At 37.1% G+C, this 22,425-nt stretch overlaps 1 protein-coding gene across 1 annotated transcript in view; it reads left to right on the top strand.

Moving 5' to 3' along the window:
* Positions 1–11,148: 11,148 nt before the first annotated feature.
* The window catches only part of MS4A13 (membrane spanning 4-domains A13), a 33,172-nt gene continuing 21,895 nt past the window's right edge, over positions 11,149–22,425 (top strand). Inside the window, exons 1-4 of the mRNA XM_047774302.1 lie at positions 11,149–11,205; positions 13,123–13,263; positions 16,655–16,711; positions 17,675–17,794. Coding sequence (XP_047630258.1) covers positions 11,149–11,205; positions 13,123–13,263; positions 16,655–16,711; positions 17,675–17,794 — 375 coding nt within the window. The remainder of the gene's footprint in view (positions 11,206–13,122; positions 13,264–16,654; positions 16,712–17,674; positions 17,795–22,425) is intronic.

The following is a 22,425-nucleotide window of genomic DNA, read 5'->3' as shown; positions in this document are numbered from 1 at the left end:
CTAGGAACTAAAGAGTACCCACCTCCCAAATGTCTGGGGGCGGCATACTATAAGTTCATACAAACAAATTTAAAACACTTGCTTTCGGGAAGAGAAGTATTTCCAGCAATGTTGACTTTTTAAATAAATTTCCATCAAACATATTCTAGTTTTCATTTTGCTCTAGTAATAGCAATAACAATAATAGCAAATATTCAGCCTACTCTATGTGCCAGTCACACCCCAAACACTTGACATAAAACAATGCATTTCATGCTCACAACAATCCTGTGAGGCAGGTACTATAATTAACATCATTTCCAGATGAGAAAACTGTGGCAGAAGGGTCAAACACCTGCCACTAAGCTCTGTAGCTGGCAAACAGTGAAGCATGCACTGGAATGCAGGCAGTCTGTCTCCCAGGTCCAGCAGTGTTCCTAAACACTGTTCCCACCCTTCTTATTATCACGGACAGAACTAGAGATAGGAAGCTCCAAAGCAAACAAACAATGATTCTCTACGGTAAACCTGTAGTACATCTGGAAGGAATTACCACCTGGCTCTAATGGGAGAGAAAGGGTTGGGTGATATAAAAATACTACCTTCAACGCTTGCTTCCAGAAAGTTACTGTTCCCTCTTTATCACACCTGAGAGCCCCCTAACTCAACGTCTACAGCACCATATGATTCACCCCAATTCCTCTTTCTGCTGGATAGTCAAAAGATGCTAATAGAGCTGGGTTTCAAGCATCCAAAATTAATATTTAAATTGAGCTTTTTTACAGTGTGAAAAACAAGACTGCCTACTTCAGCAATTTTAGCAATGCTGTGAACATAAGACTTGTATACAGTGGATTCATTTTAGGCAATGCAATCACGTTTTTATGCAATTGGGGAAAATACTCATTCATTCTTATGCAGTGCCTTCTCTGCAGGGCACTGTTCTGTGTGCTTAAGAATGACAAAGATCCTGTCCTCTGGAAGCCTAAATTACCTAAGTGTTAGACTTCTTGTGAAGAATAAAAGCAAATACGTGTAATTTTAAGATTTAAATCTTCCAGGCTTTCTAAAAATGCATCTCTAGTCTAAGACCTGAGAAAGTGACTGGAGTAGAAACATTACATCCCAGCACAGAAATCATATGCCTATTACTTACTGATGTGATGCTATTTTAAAGTCCTATGGTATTTTTATTCTGAAATACCTAAAAATTTATTCATTAATTCATTCATTTGCTCAAAAAAAGGTATTACATCGCTACTTTGTGACCACTGTGCTATGCCATTACATAAAATTAAGACTTTACATATTTTGTATTTGGTATAATATAAAATAGGATAAAATGTGCTTTATTTAAATTCCAGTGTGGAGTTCCTGTCGTGGCTCAGTGGTTAACGAATCTGACTAGGAACCATAAGGTTGCAGGTTCGAGCCCTGGCCTTGCTCAGTGGGTTAAGGATCCGGCATTGCCGTGAGCTGTGGTATAGGTTGCAGACGCGGCTCGGATCCTGCATTGCAGTGGCTGTGGTGTAGGCCGGAGGCTACAGCTCCGATTAGATCCCTAGCCTGGGAACCTCCATATGCTGTGGGAGTGGCCCAAGAAATGGCAAAAAGACAAAAAAGTAAAAAAAATAAAAAAATAAATTCCAGTGTATACATTTTTTTCATGTATAAGCAATAAATTCTGGAGTTGAGTACAAAGACTTCACCCCAAAAATATAACTTAAGCCATACAAGAAAAACCCAAGTATATCCTATATTTAATCTCTTCCTACCTCAGAAGAAAACAGTTTATCATTAGACCTCTAGGGTGTCTTCCAATTCTAAATTATAAGGTCAATAATTCATCATGAAATATATGGATTCAAGAATTATTTTTCCACTTTTGTACACTGTTCGTGGAAATATAAGTTGGTGAAGCCACAACAGAGAACAATATGGAGGTTTCTCAAAAAACTAAAAATAGAACTACCATATGGCCCAACAATCCCACTTCTGGATATATATCAAAAAAAAAAAAACCCACAAAAACACAAATTCAAAAAGATACATGTACCCCAATGTTCACAGCAGCATTATGGAAACAACCTAAGTGTCCCTCAACAGATGAATAGATAAAGATGTGGTATACATATACAATGGAATACTACTCAGCCATAAAAAAGAATGAAATTTTGCCATTTGCAGCAACATGGATGGACTTGGAAGACATTATGCCAAGTGAAATATGTCAGACAAAGATAAACACTATATAATATCATTTATATGTGAAATTTTAAAAGTACAACTAACTAGTGAATATAACAAAAAAGTAGCAGACTCACAGGTATAGAGAACAAACTAGTGGTTACCAGTGGAGGATGGGGAAGGGCTCTATTGAGGTGAGGGAGTGGATGGTATAAATTATTAGGTGTAAGTTTGGCTCAAGATTGTATTATACAACACAGGGAATATAGCCAATAATCTTGTAATAACTGTAAATGGGAAGTAACCTTTAAAATTGAATACAAATTTTTAAAAAATTAAAAGAATATACCTGTGGAACAATCCTCACTGGAAACTAACAGAAGGACCCCTATATAACCAAGGCTGTAAGAAAGATACACATGTAATCAGGTAGGAAAGGAAGAAGACCTTTCTGTCAGGACCTGTGCCCATGGAAGGGGACTCAGAGGGAAAAGGAGATTACATGGGTGAACACCCACTCTGAGGCATGAGAGTATGAGCCATTTACAGGGCACTCCAGTCCAGGGGTCCAACACAGGGAAGATGAGCCTTCTTGGCTGCTTGGGAGGCCAGTGGACTAACAGGAGGGCTATGGGAAGCCTGGACTCCACTGGTGGAGAAAACCCACATGCTGGCTTACCTCTGAGACAAAGCAGATGGGGTTCTGCTCTAGTGGAGCCCAGTGCCCTGCAACTGCCCCCCCCCCATCCCAGCATGAGCCAAGCAAATGCTCCAGCCCATTTAGTCCACATCACAGCTCTGCACTGGACCTAGGGCTTCCAAGACCACAAAAAGAGCTCAGCCAGGGACTCAGACCTGAGATGACATCTGAGCAGGGTGAGGGCAACAATTACTGGCACCTTACAGGTGACACAATCAGAGGCAGCTCAGACGTCTGTCTGCAGCCAACCCACTTGCAGCCCATGCCCTGACAGAAGCAGAGAGCCTGCCCAGGCTCTTCTTACTTCAGCACTGTTTCACTGGGGGCAAGGGTCCCAACAGCTTAGAGAGGGAAAGCACACAATTAAAGAGAACAGAGCAGACCCTCAGGGCTTCTGCCCCAGCATCCTGGGACTCAATCACTCCCAATGGGGCAGTGACAGCCACTGAGTAGAGGGGAACCTCACCTCACACTCATCAATGCTCTAGTCCCTCCATCTTCAACCTGACAAGACTGAATCAGGAAGAAACAGACAATTTTGTAGTGAAATGGAATTTTTAATTTAAAAAAACCCTAGCAAGCAGAAGTCCAGGACCAGACAGCTTCAAATGGGAATTCTACCAAACATATAAAGAAGTACTAACAACTACCTTTCTCAAACTGTTCCAAAAAGTTGAAGACACAGCAATGCCAAATTCATTTTACGAGGCCACTATACCAGACAAAGACACTACAAAGAAAAAAAAAAATTACAGGCCAGTATCTTTGATGAATATAGATGCAAAAATCTTCAACAAAATATAAAAAAGGGTCATACACCACAGTGAATTGAGATGTATTCCAGGGATGCAAGGCTGGTTCAATATTCACAAATCAATCCATGTGATACACTACATTAACAAAAGGAAGGATAAAAAATTTTATGATCAAAAAAAAGATCACCTCAATAGATGCAGAAAAAATATCTGACAAAATTAAACATCCATTCATGATAAAAACTCTCATCAAAGTGGGCACACTGAAAATATATCTCAACATAATAAAGATCATTTATGACAAACCCACAACTAACATCATACTTGATGGTGAAAAGCTGAAAAAGCCTTTCATCTAAATTCAGGAAGAAGACAAAGATTTCCACTCTCAATGTTTTATATAACGTAGTAATGGAAGACCTAGCTGCCCACAGCCATCAGACAAGAAAATGGAATAAAAGACATCCAAGTTGGAAGGGAAGAGGTAAAACTGTCACTACTTGCAGATGACATGAAACCATATGTAGAAAACCCCAAGGTTTCCACCCCAAAACTATTAGAACTAATAAATGAATTCAGCAAAGTTGCAGGATACAAGATTAATATACAGAAATCTGTTGCATTTCTTTATACCTACAATGAGCTATCAGAAAGAGAAAGCAAAAAGAAAAAATCCCATTTAAAATCACATCAGGAGTTCCCGAAACAAATCTGACTAGCATCCATGAGGATGCAGGTTTGATCCCTGGTGTCACTTGGTTAAAGGATCCAGCATTGCCGTAAGCTGTGGTATAGGTCCCAGACGAGCCTTGGACCCAGTGTTGCTGTGGCTGTGGTATAGGCCGGCAGCTACGGCTCCTGATTCCGCCCCTAGCCTGGGAACCTCCATATGCTGCAGGTGTGGCCAAAAAAATAAAATGAAATGAAATAAAATAAAATCACATAAAAAAGAATAAAATACCTAGAAATAAAACTTAACCAAGGAGATCAAAGACCTATATTCAAAAAGCTATAAAACATTAATGAAGGAAACCGAAGATGATACAAAGAAATGAAAAGGTATCCTATGTTCTTGGTTTGGAAGAATTAATATTGGGTTTTTTGGTTTTTTTTTTTTGTCTTTTTGCCTTTTCTAGGGCGGCATTCACGGCATGTGGAGGTTCCTAGGCTAGGGGTGTAATCAGAGCTGTATCCACCAGCCTACACCAGAGCCACAGCAACGCGGGATCCAAGCCGCGTCTGCAACCTACACCACAGTTCACAGCAACGCCGGATCCTTAACCCATTGAGCAAGGCCAGGGCTCGAACCCACAACCTCATGGTTCTTAGTCGGATTCATTAACCACTGAGCCACGACGGGAACTCCAAGAATTAATATTGTTAAAATATTAATACTACCCAAAGCAATCTACAGATTTAATGCAATCCTTATCAAAATACCCATCACATTTTTCACAGAACTAGGACAAATAATCCTAAAATTCACATGGAACGACAAAACTGCTGTACTTGCAATGCAGTATGCACATCCAGACTGGATTGGAGAACCATCCCTAGACCCTGTGATTTTGCCAACAGAATTCTTTACTTAATCCCATGACAGTCATGGGCAGAGCTCTTCCAGAAAGAGACCTGGAGAAAGCAAACCGGATACAGATTCTGGAGCTAGACTGCCAGAGTTAGAATGACAAACCTCACATTTATAAGCTGTGACCATGATCAAGACCTTTAACCACCCAAGCCTCAGTATTCTCATCTGTTAAAATGATGACTAACAATGGTATGGACCTCATAGGCACACTCGAAAGTTTAAGGTCTTTAAACAAAACCATAAGACACATAACGTTGATAATTAATGCTGGGGAAAAGAAAGAAAAAAGAAAAATAATTTTTAAACTACAGCTGACCTTTAAACAATATGGTCTGAACTATGTGGGTTCATTTATACACAGACTTTTTTCCAATACTTTAATACACAATCCAGCATTACACAATCTGTGGTTGGCTGAAGGCATGGATGCCAAACCACAGATACGAAGGGCCGATTATGAAGTTATATGTGGTCCCCCACATTGTTCAAGGGTCAACTATACCAATTAGCATTTTATTAAAGAATCACTAGGTAATAATGCTAACTCTATGAAAACTGAAATCCACTACATATGTATATATGTGCATATATGTTTATACATATACACATATACTTTGTACTTTTTATAAATATTTATATATATTATACTTCTATAGTAAAATCAATTGCTTAGTTTCTCCAGTGTTTCAGAGATTTACTTCCATTTTATTTACAAGAACAGCCTGATGTTTACAAAGAGACTGCATCTATTTTCTCCTGCATGTAAGTAATGAAATCCCCCGTAACAATTTGGACAAGACATTTTATCAGGGCTTATAGCCAATAGAGTCCTTGCAATGACCCCCAACAATAGTTTAACAACATTATATCAGGCATGGTGATCTCAGCACACTTCCTCATAGTGTCTTTTTGTATCCTGAGAACCAATTCAAGGGAAATTAACAACATAATCTGCATGGAGAAAAATTTAAGGTGACAAAGATTAAAGCCAAGTCACATTGGCTGTCAAACCATAGCTGATTGTCTCTTCATTGTTAAAGGACACGGTGTTATTGAGGACCAAAAGACAAAAATTAAAAATGAATGACATCTGAATTTTCAAATCCAGGTTATACGGACAGAAGAAAATAAGGTTGGTTTACTAATCTGTGCTATTATCAGAGGAATTAATTAAGTAACAAGGAATTTGGCCTGTTTCACAGTCTGACTCACTCATCTAATCCTACCTATGTTCATACTGAATGCATGTGAATGATCCATATTCACTGAATAAAGATGAATACATATTTGGGCCCCCATCCAAGAAAATCATCAAATCCAGGATAATTTCCAGCAACTGTTGGCTAAACCTTAAGTGAAGAGAAAAGATACAACACTTCTCTCACAATCAATAAATCAATCAACCAACCACGGCAGCAAGTTACAACTGATTCTTATTTCTACTGAATCCATAATCTTGAGGTTAAAGACACATTCAAGTGACTTCCTCTTTCTTTAGTGCCTAGAATCTTAATAAACAGGTAAAGCACAAAAGAATAGTACTGAAGCTCTAAGTCCCAATTAAATATTTACATTACAGACCTGAATTTTAACTTTTCCAAAGAATACCAAGTAAAATTTTCCTGGAATAAATTATAGTTCATAACAATTAGGAGCTGCAGGAAAATCTGCTGTTCAGGTATCTTATTATTTTTTTGCTTTTTAGGGCTGCACCTAGGTATATATGGAGACTCCCAGGATAGTGGTGGAATGGAAGCTACAGCTGCTGGCCTATGTGGGCCTACGCAGGCCTATGCCACAGCAACGCAGATCTGAGCAGCATGTGCTCACCTACACCACAGCTCACTGCAACCTAAGATCCTCAACCCACAGAGCGAGGCCAGGGATTGAACCTGCAACCTCCTGGTTACTAGTCAGATTCATTCCCGCTGCGCCACAAGGGGAACTCCTGTTCAGGTGCTTTAATGCTTCAGTAAATCATAACAGTTGCATCTAACAGGATGATCTATGCTTGTCAGTTAATTTAAGCTTATACTGTTTGCTTCAGTTCATGCTTCTTTTTTTCCCCACGTCCTCATCCATCTTCCCAGATCTGCCTCTTCTCTTTGAGCAGCTACCTCTACTTCTTTACACATCTTTTTGTAAACACTGTTTTAACTACCGTCCGCATCTAACAGAAACTGACGCCAAGTATATCCTGAAAGTTGAACTCACCTCAGCAAGTGGATCAAAAAGCCATTCCAGCGTCTTGCTAAATACTCTCTTCATTAATTTCTTTCTCCGGCTACTTATGTTTAAATAAGAGCCGATGATTCAGCTACTTACCTTTTTCAATACGTACACCTTCTGAAGTGGGTTTATGGCCGAAAATTTTCTTTGAGAACAGAGAAGGTGAAGGGTTGACTTTTCATCAGTGATCCTGGTCACTCTGCTGCGGATGTATGCATAAGAAATTCACCAGAAGGGCTAATACCAGAAATGCAGGTTTGGCGAAGCCACTTCCACAGTCAGCAAGCGGTGGTTGGCGCGGGTCTGAGCATATGGCCCGCCAGGCTCTAGTGAGTCTGCGCACAAGCTCCCCCTACCCCCACCTCCACCCTCTCTGAGCTGGACCCGGTGCGCAGGCGCACGAGGACTGCGCTGCTGCCGTTGGAGGCGCGCGAGGCCTGAGGAGCCTGAGGAGCCTGAAGGCGGGCTGGGTCCTGGGCGCCTTGCTCTGTCAGGGATGATGACTGGGCAGGGTCTGGGGACCTGGCCCTGAGGGAGCCGCCAGCCAGAGATCTGCCTCTTCAGCCAGGGCCTGGGCACTGGCAGGAGGAACCAGAGGCTCCGCGGCAGGACCACCGGCCCACACAGGGACGACGCCGTTAGCCAGGCCCTGGACTTGTGAGGGCGAAAGTCGCATCCTTGGGACTTGGAGCTTGTAAAATGAGGGGTAATCGTATGTCTTTGCTTCTGGCATATGTGGAGTGTTAAAAGTGGCAAGGAGGCATGGAGATGGAATTCAGTGGCTCCCCACCCCCACCCCACCCTTCTTTTCCTCTCGCCTCACCTCCCTCTGCAGAGGCTGAGCCTCAGCCACCCACGTGCCGGCCCAGTCTTCTTCGTTTTTTTAACTTAACTGTAGTTGGTTTATAATATTGTGTTAGTTTCAGGTCTAGAGCTTCAGATTCTTTTCCATTATAGGTTATTAGAAGGTACTGAATTTAGTTCCCTGTGCTATACAACAAATCCTTGTTTATTTTATAATATAGTGGTGTGTGTCTGTTCATCCCCTACTCCTAATTTATCCCTCCTTTTTGGTAACCATAAGTTTATTTTCTATGTCCGTGAGTTTGTTTCTGTTTGATAAATGAGTTGATTTTTTTTTTTAGATTCAACATAGAAGTGGTATCATGTATTTGTCTTTGTCTGACTTATTTCACTTGGTATGATCATCTCTAGGCTCATTCATGTCGCTGCAAATGGCATTATTTCATTCTTTTATGGCTGAGTAATATTCCATTGTATAAATTACCACATCTTCTTTATCCATTCTGTTGATGGACGTTTAGATTGCTTCCATGTCTTGGCTACTGTAAATATGCTGCCATGAACATTGGGGTGCATGTATCTTTTTGAATTACGGTTTTCTCCAGATATATGTCCAGGAGTGGAGTTGCTGTATCCTATGGTAACTCCACTTTTAGTTTTTTAAGGAACCTCCATACTGTTCTCCATGGTAGTTGTACCAATTTAAATTCCCACCAACAGTGTAGCAGGACTCCCTTTTCTCCACACCCTCTCCAGTATTTATTATTTGTACATTGTTTGATGATGGCCATTCTGACTGATATGAGGTAATATATTATTATAGTTTATTTCGTCAAGTCTCAGTCTCTTGGTTGTAGCCTGGGGCTGACCTGGTCACACAGAAATGAGTTCCTGGACTTCTGGGAGCCAGTCCTGAAAATCAGAAGTAAAGACTACACGGTCATAGGAAGTATGCACAGAATGTTAGGGAATTGAGGAGAGGGGTTTTTCCAGAGAAGATTGCTATGGCTGCTGTGAGGGCTTAAACTGAGGGAGTGTGTCAGTATCAGGCTAAGGTAGCCAGGGAGCAGTTCATGAAGGTTTATAGGCCTTTCTTAATGAATTTGAACTTTATTCAGAAGACAGTGAGGTGTCACATCCCTGCTACAGATGGAGAATTGGTTTCCAGAGAGCTCTCTGCGAATGTTCCAGAATTTCTATGTTATGCAAATTGTAGGTGATAAGGATAGGGTTGAGAATAAGGGCTAGGGGCTTGTCTGGCAACTGCTTTTTGGTTTAGTGATGGAATTACCAGAAGATTAAAAATAAATACATGATAATTTCATTTTTATATTCTATTTTTGGTTTATAACTGGGTTGTAGAGTAACCAAATAAAGATTTTTTTGTTGTTTTTACTTCTAAGCATTATTTATTGCAGGGATATATTGTAGCATTTCTTAGTTTCTTCCTTCTGTTAGTTAAGCTGAGGATTTTACACACACACACTTTTTTTTTTTTCTTATTTTAATGAATACTTCATTTGGGGTGGTTTTTGTGGAGCCTGATGGAAGTTATAGTGATGCTGAATGTTCTACCTCCGAAACCAGTCATGGAGCTTCCACTATCAACTATGAATGTGAAAGGAATTTTTCCATGTACACGAAAGGACTTACTATTTTTATTATTTTCCTTTTATCTGAAAAGTGACAAATAATTTCAATCTAGATATGACTTTTCTTCATTACTGTATATATGAATTCTGTAACTCTGTTTTTAAGCATGACAGAATGATTAATCTAGCTTGCCTAGTAAGTCTTTTTTCTTTCTTTGTTATTTCTCAAAGGTGATGTTTGAATATATAAAGCTTACCATTATAATTCACTTATTAACATATTGTTTTCTCTTTTTGCTGTCACCAAGAACACACCAGCTCTTGTGTTCTTACCTAGCCTTTTCAATTTCTATACTTTATAGAATTGAGATATTCAGAAAATCAATTTTAGAAACCAAAGACTAAAATTATTAAAGTCATCAAATCATGAGATTTTAAGGGTGCAGAGAATGACAAATAATTTAGTCAAACACCTTTGTTTCCAGAAGGCCCAAGGCTCAACTTTTGATGTTATCTATTAGATGATCATTTGGATGGCTAAGTGGCATAACTCATATTATTGACCTAAATATGCCATGTTAGAAGGTGTTAAACATTGTAATTTCAGATCCACAAGTGGATAAAATATCAGAAGAGGGTAAAATTATTAGCCAAGTTTCTATGTTCATATAAATATGAATATGATTTAAACACCAGGGAGAAATCTAGGAGTAACAGGGAAAAAAAAAAACAAACAGGAAAAGTCTTTAGGATTGTGGAAGCTACTTTGATAAGTTGTCTGATGGGGGGAAAAATTCATCTTACAGAAACAACTAGGTAGCAAGTATGTGTCAAAAAAAAATCACAAGGCCATGATGAACTGTGTTTTAAAAATGCAGACATGGCATTATGAATTACATTGAATTGATTATGAATTACAAGTGAGGTATTAAAAGCTTTACTGAAAATCCTCCTATATGGTTCCCTAGGTGTTTTATATACTTTATCATCCAGAGACACTGTTTACTACTCAGAGAAAATATCTGTAATATAGCAATATTTTCTATTCATAGAAGCTTTTCAGTTATGGAGACTGTTATCAGAACAGGTGGATGCAAACTGATGCCTCTAACAATTAAGGCAAAAAAAGAAGAAAGCAATTTCTTCTGACTTTGGAGAGGTGGTTGTGAAACAGTAAGAAAAGAAATGAACTTAGGTTTTTGTCTTTTGAGCAAAGCATGTATATGTGTTTTGTACTGTTTTGTAGAAGTTTGCTAATAAAGATATCACCAAAGATAAGAGACATAATCATCTAGAGGAAATGCTGGTAGTATGGCTCCATGTGCGTGTTGTTCAAAAGTCTCTACAGCAGATTCTCTTGTTTTAGGGGTAAGTAGGACTTCATTTTGACTAAATTCAGTATCATGCACTATTTCAACGTAAATAAGGAATATTCTTGAATCTGGAGGGGGCAGATTTGGTTAAGTCAAAAGGGTAAAATTTTGGTTTTTGTATTGATTGTCTTATACAAATTTGATCTCATCGCCCTTCACAAACAACTATGTGCTTGGATGTAAGTATGCTGACTAAATCGACCTACAAAGAGTAATAGATAAATCCAAAAAAGGAATAAAAGAAAAACAGGGTTTTTTTTTTTAACTGTAAGAGAGATCTGTTGCTGATGTTTTCAGATTACTGTGTTGATGTCTGGGCAGTAGGATTATTATTAATTTGTCTCTTGTATTATAAAGAGTTTAGCTCTCTAAATAAACACCAAGGAATTATGAAAATCACAGCTGAAAGGGAAAAAAAAAATTTTTTTCCATTGGATGTGAACTTTTCCTTTGAATTTGGCTACTATAGACTAGTTGTCTAAGTCTCCTACTTGACCGTTCAGCAGAGATTCTTAACCTCTTTCAAAGCCCAGAATTATTTGGGCATAGAAAGAAAGCTCTGAAAGCTCTTCAATTTCATGTACATACCATAATTCTTTGCCCTCGTTTTTATATCGTTTTTATGACCTTTTGGAACCCATTCATTGGCTCTAGGTTAAGTGATCTTTTCTCATTTAAAAAAACTCATTTCAAATGAGTTTTCTCATTTAAAAATCTTATCTTTCTCCATGGATTATTAGCAGCTTTGCTTTCTTATAAGAACTGTTTACAAGATTTGGTTACTTGGATATTTCATAGTTTTATATAAAACAGTTTCAATCCATATAAAAGGAGACACTATTTCTCAAGCCTTTTACATTTATCATAAAGTCATGTGGACTTAATGTTCTTGATATTGATGTTATTATTCAAGGGGGTATTTACTGGGTGCCTGTTCTGTGCTGGTCACCAAGTTAAGAGACTGGATATGGGATAACTATAAAGTCCGGGGTCTCAAGGATTTTGAGATCTAGTAGAGAATTTTCTCCCAGTCAGATCCAAAGAACCTTTGAAAATAATGTCATTCTTCCAAATTCGAAGTAGAGAAACCTTAGAATCTGAATCTAAATGCATAAAATTTTTACCAAAAAAGTGATTTTTCTATACAAAAAAAAATTTATCTAAAACATATCTTAATATTGGCCAGTTGCTTTATGTGTTTCATAGACTTCTTGCTTTATGAATAACTGGAACTATTAAAGTTAAAACACTAAATAGCTTCCTATTAAAGTTTATATGAAAGTGAAAATAATGTATCCTCTGAAATTTTTAAAGAGTAATTAAAATGTAATTCAGTAGATGAAATATCAGTTCATGTATAAATTCAGAAATAAATTTACTTGTACATACTTATTGGGATTATAATTGTCTTTTTAAAATTAACGTTGAGTAATAATTCTTCCCTAACCTATCCCCTATTCAAAAGGAAGATCTTGTTCAAGTAAGAGTATTTTGGGTATTCTTTGTATCTCTGTGTTGGCTCTACCTCACCTAGCATGCTTGTGAAAAAGATCCATACATGTGTGCCTGGAAGGAAAAGAAGTACCCTCAGTATTCTCCTCTCATGCCATTACTTGATCGGTGGGGAGAATAGCCAGCAGTAGAGTCAGACTGTCAACTTTCTTATGGGAGAATTCACCAGAATCACTATTGAATAGTCTGATGCCCCAAGTATGGCTGATTTCTATTTGGTAAACCTCAGTATTTCCAGGTTAGGGCTCTCTTTTTAGACCAACCAGTCCAGAATTTCATGGTGAAGTGCACTGCAATTTTACTTTCATCTTTTGAAAAATGTTGAATGCCTCTTATAGTTAACATTTATCAAAATTATAAATTACATGGTTTCAGTACTAACAACATTCTCTTCTCATAGGCTATCCAGATTATGATTGGCATCTTTAGTGTTTTCATGTGGTATCTCCTGTTGATTTTGTATATGGGACAAATTAAAGGAGTCTTTGGGACATACGAACCTATAAGTTACAAAGCAGGATGTGCTTTATGGGGTGTTATTGTGAGTAGAATACATTTATATGATTTAATCATTCAGTAAATAATATTCATGCCACTAGTGGAACATAGGGAATAAAATTTTAAGGAAAATTAAGTAACTAAATCCCACCTCAGTAATTTATTCAAAATCAGAGTCCTTTTTTCCAACAACTATTTATTGAGCATCTTTAATTTACCAGTGCTATTATAAGAGATGTAGATATAAGAGTGAATATACAATGACAACCATGGGTTGGATTGTTCTTAGATATATGAAAGACAGAATCTTAAGCATAATATCCATTAGCAAGGTAAATTTTTATATTTAGGGTCCTTACCTTAGGTTCCTCACACAATGAGTCTATACTCACACATTTTCTAAATCTGTCATTTTCTGCACTCTTCTGTGGTTTCTAGACAGACATAAGGTAGTAGGAAATCTGGAGAGTGTGACATCATGGAAGCCAAGTGAACAACAACAACAACAACAAAAAAAAAAAAAACAGGGAAAAATCAACTATATCAAATTCTGTTATGTTGGCAAATAAGACAAGGGCTGATAATTAACTATTGGATTTAACAACACAGAAGTGAATAGTAAACTTGACAGTAGTTTCAGGGGATTGGTGGGGCAAAAGCCTGATTGGAATTGGTTTAAAAAACGAGAGGAGAGGAATTAGAGACAGCAAATAGACAACTCCTTTAAGGGCTTCGGTGTAAGGTGGTATAGAGAAATGAAGTGATAGTTGAGGGGAACTTGGGTCAGGACAAGGTTGCTTATTTGTTCCAGTAAGTTAAAAGTATCATGTCTTTTGTCAAGAGGGCTGAACCAGAGGAGAGAAAATTGATGATATATGAGATAAATGGGGGGAGTGAGCTATTGTTAGAATCACGGACTTGTATAGGTAAGAAATGATGCATTTTAATACACAAATCTCTGGGAGTATTGACAGTTTATCGCTAGCAGTGGTTCTCAGCTGAGGTGATTTTTTTATCCTCAGAGGACATTTGGTGATGACATTTTTGATTTTCATAGCTGGAAGTGTATGTCTAGTGGGCAGAAGCGAAGGATGCTGGTAAACGTCCTACAAAGTACAGGAGAGGCCCAACAAAGAACTCTCCACCTTTAATGTAAATAGTGTCAAGGCAAGTAACAGGAAGGAAGGTAGAGGAACAGAGAGAGAGGACAGATTTTATAGATAGGTAGTCAGATGTTGGGAGCTTGTGGAACTTTTCTTCTGACGGCCTTAAATATCTCAGTGACTTAGGAAGCAAGATCATGAGTTAAGAATGTGAATGGTGAATGGATTGGTTGTTTGAGGAGAAAGAAAAGGGTAGGAAATAGTCATCTAGGAAAAGTGAGAGAGTGGATGAACTGTGGAAAAGTAGTATGACTTTCATGCAGCATTAAAGGACTCACTTGTGCTTTTGGAATGTGATTGTATTGTGAGATGGGTCAAGATGGTTTGCACACACCTCTCTCAGAACATGTTCAGCTGCATGGGTACAGGTGTGTAGTAAGGAGGAGAACTGCATTTAATCAAGATTTTGGTTTAACTGTGCAACTATGATCATACAAGAAAGATGAAAAGGAGTTGAGAGTGTATAAAATGATCATTTTTAATTGTTGACCATGGAATTTAAACTGGTAGAGGACAGAATATAACAGAGAGGTAAGGGGCTTAGATTATAGATCCAGATGGGGTCAAAGAATTGTTAGAGTTGTACTACTGCACAGCATGATTTATAAAGATGGAAGGTGGTGGTCAGAGTAGGATAAGTAAAATTGAGATTTGATAGGTATTATACTTAATTGACAGAAACAAGTACAAGAGAATGAATATGTGATAAGTGACTAAGAAAAGATGGAGTCGAAGGATTAGAGGAGAGAAATTCAAAGAACTACAAGACCAGGGTATAAGAAGGATCATATAAGTATACATTGAAATTACCAAGGATTAAGAGGTGTTACAGAGAAAGTTAAAAAAAAAAAAAAGAAAGAAAGAATTAAACTCACCTAGAAAGAGACGAGTGACCAAGGGGTCAATAGATGACTTCAACCAGAAGGGATAGTGAGTGATAGAATCTGATGATACCAGATTCAAAGCTGAAGGAGAGAGAGTGGTTGGAAGAAACAAGAAGGAGCAAGGGGACCACTTACCCAGGCTTAGAACCAGTAATGTTCCATAGCTTTTGCTATAGGAGATAACATAGCCACCATTTGAGAAGGCTGTAAGGGAAAGAGTAGTCTGGAGGAAATCCTTTGCCTTTGTATAGTGGCTTACAGGTATCAAAGCATTGCCTTGGAAAACAATAGGAGAAAAATAATGAATCTGCAAATAAAGTCCAGATAAATGATTCATGTCTTTCAATGTTTTCAATCATTTATGTTACAAAAATAGCACAGTTAGTTCCTAGATTAAATTATCTAAAGCTTCAATTAGATATAATCCAATGCAAAACTTCCCATTTAGGTCATAAACTTTGAAAGGCATTTTGTAAAGCCCATTGTTTGGTAATGTAGTTAGCACTAGTTTAAAATTCACAAGGTATTTTCACTTTCACTTTCTATTTTGAACTAGTTCTTATCTTCACTGTGTACCTTCTTGGAAATCTCAGCTTTTGCTACAGAATGAGGTGCTGAGCATGTAGACCTAAGTTATCCTGGAGTAGTTAGTCAGCTTAAAGTTTGGTCCTTCTGAATATGTTGCATAGTATGTGTGTTATTTTTCTACAAATTAGCAGTTGACTTGGAGCTTTGTCAAAGCCACTAAAACAGACAAGACAAAAGGAATATTTCAAAGGGATTGTGCAGCCCACTTTCAAATAATACGGCATCGCTTTATACTTCTGGGAAATAAACACAGGAACCTGGTATGAAATAATGGAACCTCTTTAAAAAGGAAAAAAAAAAGGCAAAAACATGAATAGCAGCTATTACCTTAGTAATAGCTACTGTCTCAGTTAAGAGATATATCTTGTACAAACACAATTTGGAATATAATCACAGACTACTTTTTCATATCTGGATATATATGCAGTAATTATAATCAATGATATCTCGATAGGGAGGATAGCTTTAGAAGTGAGAATCAAATGAGTTCCAAAAGCATGCATAGATAAAAGCAAATTTGGCCCCTAATCCAGGACTTCTTAAGTCATTTTGGCATATTCCACAATTCCACAACCTACTGTCTGAATTGCCCACTGTCCCCTATATGTTTCTGTTACCTGTGACCTTGCATTAGTATATGATGTAAATTTGTCCTAATCCCTTCTACTGAAATTTATTTATATTTTACTTGGTGTTCTAAAAATAATTGACCTAAAAGAGGGAGTTGTTCAAAATATGATGATATTAAGCTGATGGTCATTATCAACGAGTATTTACAAATATATGTTTTTATATACAGTTTGTCGTGTCAGGAATTTCCATAATAAGAGCAACAAGGCGTCCATCTCAACGCCTGGTAAGTTAAAATGTTTAGAATACCCTAGAAATCAGTTGTCACAAAGATAAATAGGTTTTAATGAAAAGATAGTGGGCATCTAAACAGTGAAAGAATCTACCCTATCTGTAAAATAAGTGAAGGAATTAAATAAAAATCTAGGAGCACATAATTTAATATAGACAAACATGCTGTATTAGTTTAAATATATTACATTAAAGTTTCTAAATTTAAGTGTAGAGGTATTTTTTTGGTTTGGCGTTCTATCAACACTGTATGAATTTCACCGTTACAAAAAATTAAATAAGGCCTAATGCCTTTACATATAGACATAATACTGCTGTAAAACTTCATTTTTCTAACTATCCAATTTGGGAACAGGGTATTTTGTATCTTGTAACAAAATGGAAAATCTGTTCAGAATAAAGATTCAGCTATGGTATAGGTGCAAAGATATTGGGAAGGAAAAAAAAAATCCTAGACTCTTAGAGCTAAAATGACACCTTAGAAATTAACTGGTCTGTTCTCATAATTGTACAGATATAAAGAACTGATATCCAAAGATATTGATGGATTTCCTTCCCTACAGAATGAAAACCCAGGGTTAAAATTCATTGAATCTTATTTGGCCTGTTTCTACAAGCAATCATCTTTTTTTTTTTCTTTTTGCAAAAGAATTCCTTTTATTCAAATCACATCTTACAAGGCATTCTTCCAACTGACTCAAAAGATTATGAACTATAATATTTTTGAGCCCAAATGGAAGATTTATGCTTATTGATGTGATGATATTTCAGTGTTTCCTCCAAATTAACTGAATTTCATATAAACTAGAAAAAGTGTTCAATGGCAAGCATACCGACACTTCTAAAGCTTCAGAACTAGATCAGAGTTTTAACTAGATGGTTTTTTTCAGCAATACAAACTATTCAACTAAACTGTCTATTCTGAGTATAATAAATTTACCATATATCTTCTTTTCAGCTTGTATGTGCTATGATCATGAACATCTTATGCATGATTACTGCAATTATAGCAGTGGTTCTAACAATATTGGAGTTGTCTTCTTTTCATTCTGTGTCATATAGAAATTATGGACAAGCGGTAAGTGACCAATACTATAGAACCACCTTAATTTCAAAATTATTCTTTTAAGAGGTTTTGAAGTCTGAGGAGGTAAACTAAGGCTTTAGGGGTGGGGTCTTAGACTTAGTAGTGAACTCTTGATTGAAGGTTTTAATTAAAAATAACTTTAATATGGAGTTCCCATCATGGCTGTGGGTTAAGAACCTGACCAGTATCCCTGAGGATGCAGGTTCGATCCCTGGCCTCGCTCAGTGGGTTAAGGATCCGGTGTTCCTGTGAGCTGTGTTGTAGGTTGCAGACACATCTGGGATCCCACGTGACTGTGGCATAGGCCAGCAGCTGTAGCTCCAATTCAACTTCCATGTGCCACAGGTGTGGCTCTGAAAAGAAAAAAGATACTAAATTAATTAAAATAAAGCAAGTAAAACATTCAAAAACCTCAGTGATGAGTTGTACATACATTAAGATATATATTAAGATACATATATATGAATGATTCTCTTAATAAAAGAAAAGTATAATCCTAGACCTTAAAACCATTCTCAAAATCAACAAATCATGGACTTGCAGAATAGACTTGTGGTTGCCAAAGGGGAGGGGGGAGGGAGTGGGGTGGTTGGGGAGCTTGGGGTTAATAGATACAAACTATTGCTTTTGGAATGGATTAGCAGTGAGATCCTGCTGTGTAGCACTGGGAACTATGTCTAATCACTTATGATGGAGCATGATAATGTGGGAAAATAGAATGTGTACATGTATGTGTAACTGGGTCACCATGTTGTACAGTAGAAAAAAAAATTGTATTGGGGAAATAACTATTAAAAAATAATAATAAAAGCTGAGACAATGATAAAATAAAGAATTTTGCTCTTGATGTATATAGTGGGAATATAACACCTAGTAATTTCTGATTTAACATAGGTATTTTCATATACAGCCTATTTTTGTGTCTTAGATGAATTTTGCTTTAAGTCTTTAAATGCTCAATGTACATGAATCTGCCTTGCTTCCATTTAACTAAATATCTAGTCACATACTTTGTACCAGAGAAATAACTATGTTTCTTTTTAAGATAACATTCTTCAGTAAAAGTGAATCTCTACTAATATCACAATATTCATTTCAGTTGTGTTGGCTTTAAATTTAGAATCACAGAATATTAGTGCTGCAGAAGACTTTAAAAGTGGTTATAAAAAAAACTTCCATTTAAAATGGGAGATCCCACTGTGGCTCAGAGGTAACGAACCCCAGTAGGATCCATGAGGACGTGGGTTCGATCCCTGGTTTTGCTGGGTAAGTTAAGGATCCAGCATTGCCATGAACTGAGGTGTAGATCACAGACTCATCTTGGATCCTGTGTTGCTATGGCTGCGGTGTAGGCTGACAGCTATAGCTCTGATTCGACCCCTAGTCTGGGAATTTCTATATGCTACAGGTGTGGCCATAAAAAAACAAAAAAGTAAAAATAAAATAAAATAAGAACAGGTTAGAGTGGAGCTCCTCATTGTTACTGAACAATAGAACAAAACATAACAATTTGGAAATTTAATTCAAAATAATTCTGAGTAGGAGCGTCCTTGTAAGTGAGGGATCAGCTTCTTCCTCTTCTGCTATCTGCCCTTTCTCCACACCTGCTGTATATTATAAAGGGGACCATCAGTGGAAGGAATCCCAGCATGGAGAACAAAAGCTGAGAAGACTAATAAGATAATGAGAGAAGATGCAGTAATACCTCCAAATGGATTGTAATGAACTATATATTTATTTAAATAAGCATGTATCAGATTTTCTCTGTAAATTCTAAGCAGGTTTTCCATTTCCCCTGGAAATTCAATCTAGGTATCTTCAATTCTATTTTCAGAGGCAGAGATAGAGAGGGGGGAATTAAATTAATAAGTATAGAATTGTTTCAAGCTATTTAGCTTACCACTCTTACTCATAAGTTTATAATCTTAGTTTAAGAGATGACATAATTGCCAAGACTTATCTTTTGCAAACAGTATTACAAACCATTGTACATCATATATATCTGATATGTCAGTACTAATGATCAGTTTCATAATCTCCCAAACACACATTTCAGCTTTGCTATGATTAGTTGCACAAAATGAACTTATATACACTCTCATTTCCTAAAGGCATTATAGAATTATATACCTACATTTTCTAACACAGCCAAATAGTCTACAAGTAGTTTGGCTCAATCCATAAACCCATTAAGTTATCAGTATTCTCAGGTAGGTTCAGCAGTCCCCCAAAGTTCGTGCCTCTAAAATATACTTCTCAAATAGAAAAATGGTTAATAAAATAAATCCAGAACCAGACTGCCTTTATTCAGTTACTATCTTTCATACTCACTGTGTGTGACCCCTTGGACATGTTTCTTAACTTCTAGGTTCTTTAGTATTTTTATGAGTAGATAGAGAAAATGCTGCAACATATCTATTGACTGCTCTGTCTTCCATACTCCAGGACTGTTGTTGTAATGAATTTTCTTCTTGGACATGCTTCAGTTGTCATCATCTCAAACTCAACATATATAAAATGGAAAATGTTTACTTCCTCCAAAGTACTGTACTGCAGGACTGCCTTATTTCAGTCTCCTAGGCTCAAAACGTTGATGTAATCCTTACCCTTCTCTTTCCACTGTCTTTCCAGTTATCAAGTATTGTTTATTATTTACTCAAATTTTTATCAGCTAGGGATCTCTTGGTTATAAGTAACAAGAAATATGACCTAGGAGTTCCCATTTTGGCTCAGCAGTTTAAGAACCTGACTAGTATCCATGAGGATGCAGGTTTGATCCCTGGCCTCACTCAATGGGTTAACAATCTGGCATTGCTACAAACTGCAGGGTAGGTTGCAGATGCAGCTCAGATCCCATGTTGCTGTGGCTGTGACATAGGCCAGCAGCTGCAGCTCCAATTTGACCCCAGCCCAGGGAATTTCCATATGCAAAAAGTGCAGCTATTAAAAAAAAAAAAGAAAAGAAATATGACCTAAATTGATTTTAGCCCAAAAGGGCCACTTAAGCTGGATTCAGAGACTTAAATCGTATGTTGAAAACTCAGTCACTCTCTCTGTTGTTTTCCTATTTGAACATCTTTGGCACACATCTTGCCACTTTCAGGGGAAAAGTTTGAGAATAACAATAACACATAAAAATTAAGAAAACAAAATTTGTGGGCAAAATTACTTTCTATAGTCTTGCCAGCTAAGAGGTCACAAGTACTTTCCCACTGAAATGCTATGATTATGTTTCTGTCAGTATTAAATGAGAATTCTTTACTTTGCCATTTCAAACCCCCTTTTCTTTATCCTACTGTTAGTATCATCATAAATGAACACTTTAGCTGAGTTAAACTTGATTATCGTTTCCACACATGTTATGTTCATTTTTACCTTCAGTTTTGTGCTCATAGTATCAAACTGTAGATTATGTAATAGGCAGTTTAGCTTTATTTGGGGTTTTTTTGGTCTCCATTTCTTAATTATTTTATCACACTCTTAATTTATGCTATTAAGTTCTGTATGAAACAAAATAAGTTACAAAGAAACAAGTAAATTAAAGCTGCCTAGAATGTTGCTCCCTCCTTAATTTTTCTTAGTCCCACTCTTGTTTCAAAAGTGTTCTTTCTTTATGAAGCCTTCCAAGATATATATGGCTTAAGGTGAGTCTCCTATTCCCCTACAATTATTGATCAAGTTTTTTTTGACATCTTTAACCTTATATGTTACCTTATGCTTTCTACTTGAATATAAACTTTGAGAAATCAGGAGTTTTATCACTTAATTATCACCATCTAATCTCTATCACCTAATAATTTCTTTGGTATAAAAGATATTTAATAAAAAAAAGGAAAATGAAGGAATTGAAGAAGAGAAAATTATGATTTTATTCTTTCCAGGTCAGAATATCATTCTTCCCTTGCAATGAGCACAAAATATACATTTATTTTCAGGATTAATGCCAAGTAACTCATCCTGAGATGTAGTTGAAAATATCTTTCCAATAGCAACAGAAGGAATCTTCTGTTTATCCCAAAAATAACAATTACCTTATACTTCCAAATTAAATGTTCTTAGAACCCTTTTTGAGTGTATTCATTCTTCCATATGATATTATAGAAATTTCTCTATGAGCTTTTTACCACCACACATTTACATTTAAGAAAGTTTGTAATTAATAATAGCCATGGGTAGTTCCTGTCATGGCCCAGTGGTTAACGACTCTGACTAAGAACCATGAGGTTGCAGATTCAATCCCTGGCCTCGTTCAGTGGGTTGAGGATCTGGCATTGCTGTGAGCTGTGGTGTAGGTTGTAGATGTGGCTCGGATCCTGTGTTGCTGTGGCTCTGGCGTAGGCCAGCAGCTACAGCTCTAATTAGACCCCTAGCCTGGGAACCTCCATATGCTGCGGGTGCAGCCCTAGGAAAAAAGACACAAATAAATAAAATAAAATAACAGCCATTTTAATAATGAGAATTGCTTGATGAGCTCTCTTGATAGCCCTCTTATCATTGGAAATAGAAGAGCCAAATATTGTTGACTGAAGAGTTTGGACAGTGAGCTGTGCCAGAGGCTTTAATGAAGAGGATGAAAATGAAGAGTTACAAGAATTGAGACAAGATGAGTGATAAAGATCAAA

The sequence above is a fragment of the Phacochoerus africanus genome, chromosome 4 (genome assembly GCF_016906955.1).
Source record: "Phacochoerus africanus isolate WHEZ1 chromosome 4, ROS_Pafr_v1, whole genome shotgun sequence".
NCBI lineage: Eukaryota > Metazoa > Chordata > Mammalia > Artiodactyla > Suidae > Phacochoerus > Phacochoerus africanus.
Note: the sequence above shows the minus strand (reverse complement) of the source record. Positions and strands in the feature narration are given on the sequence as shown.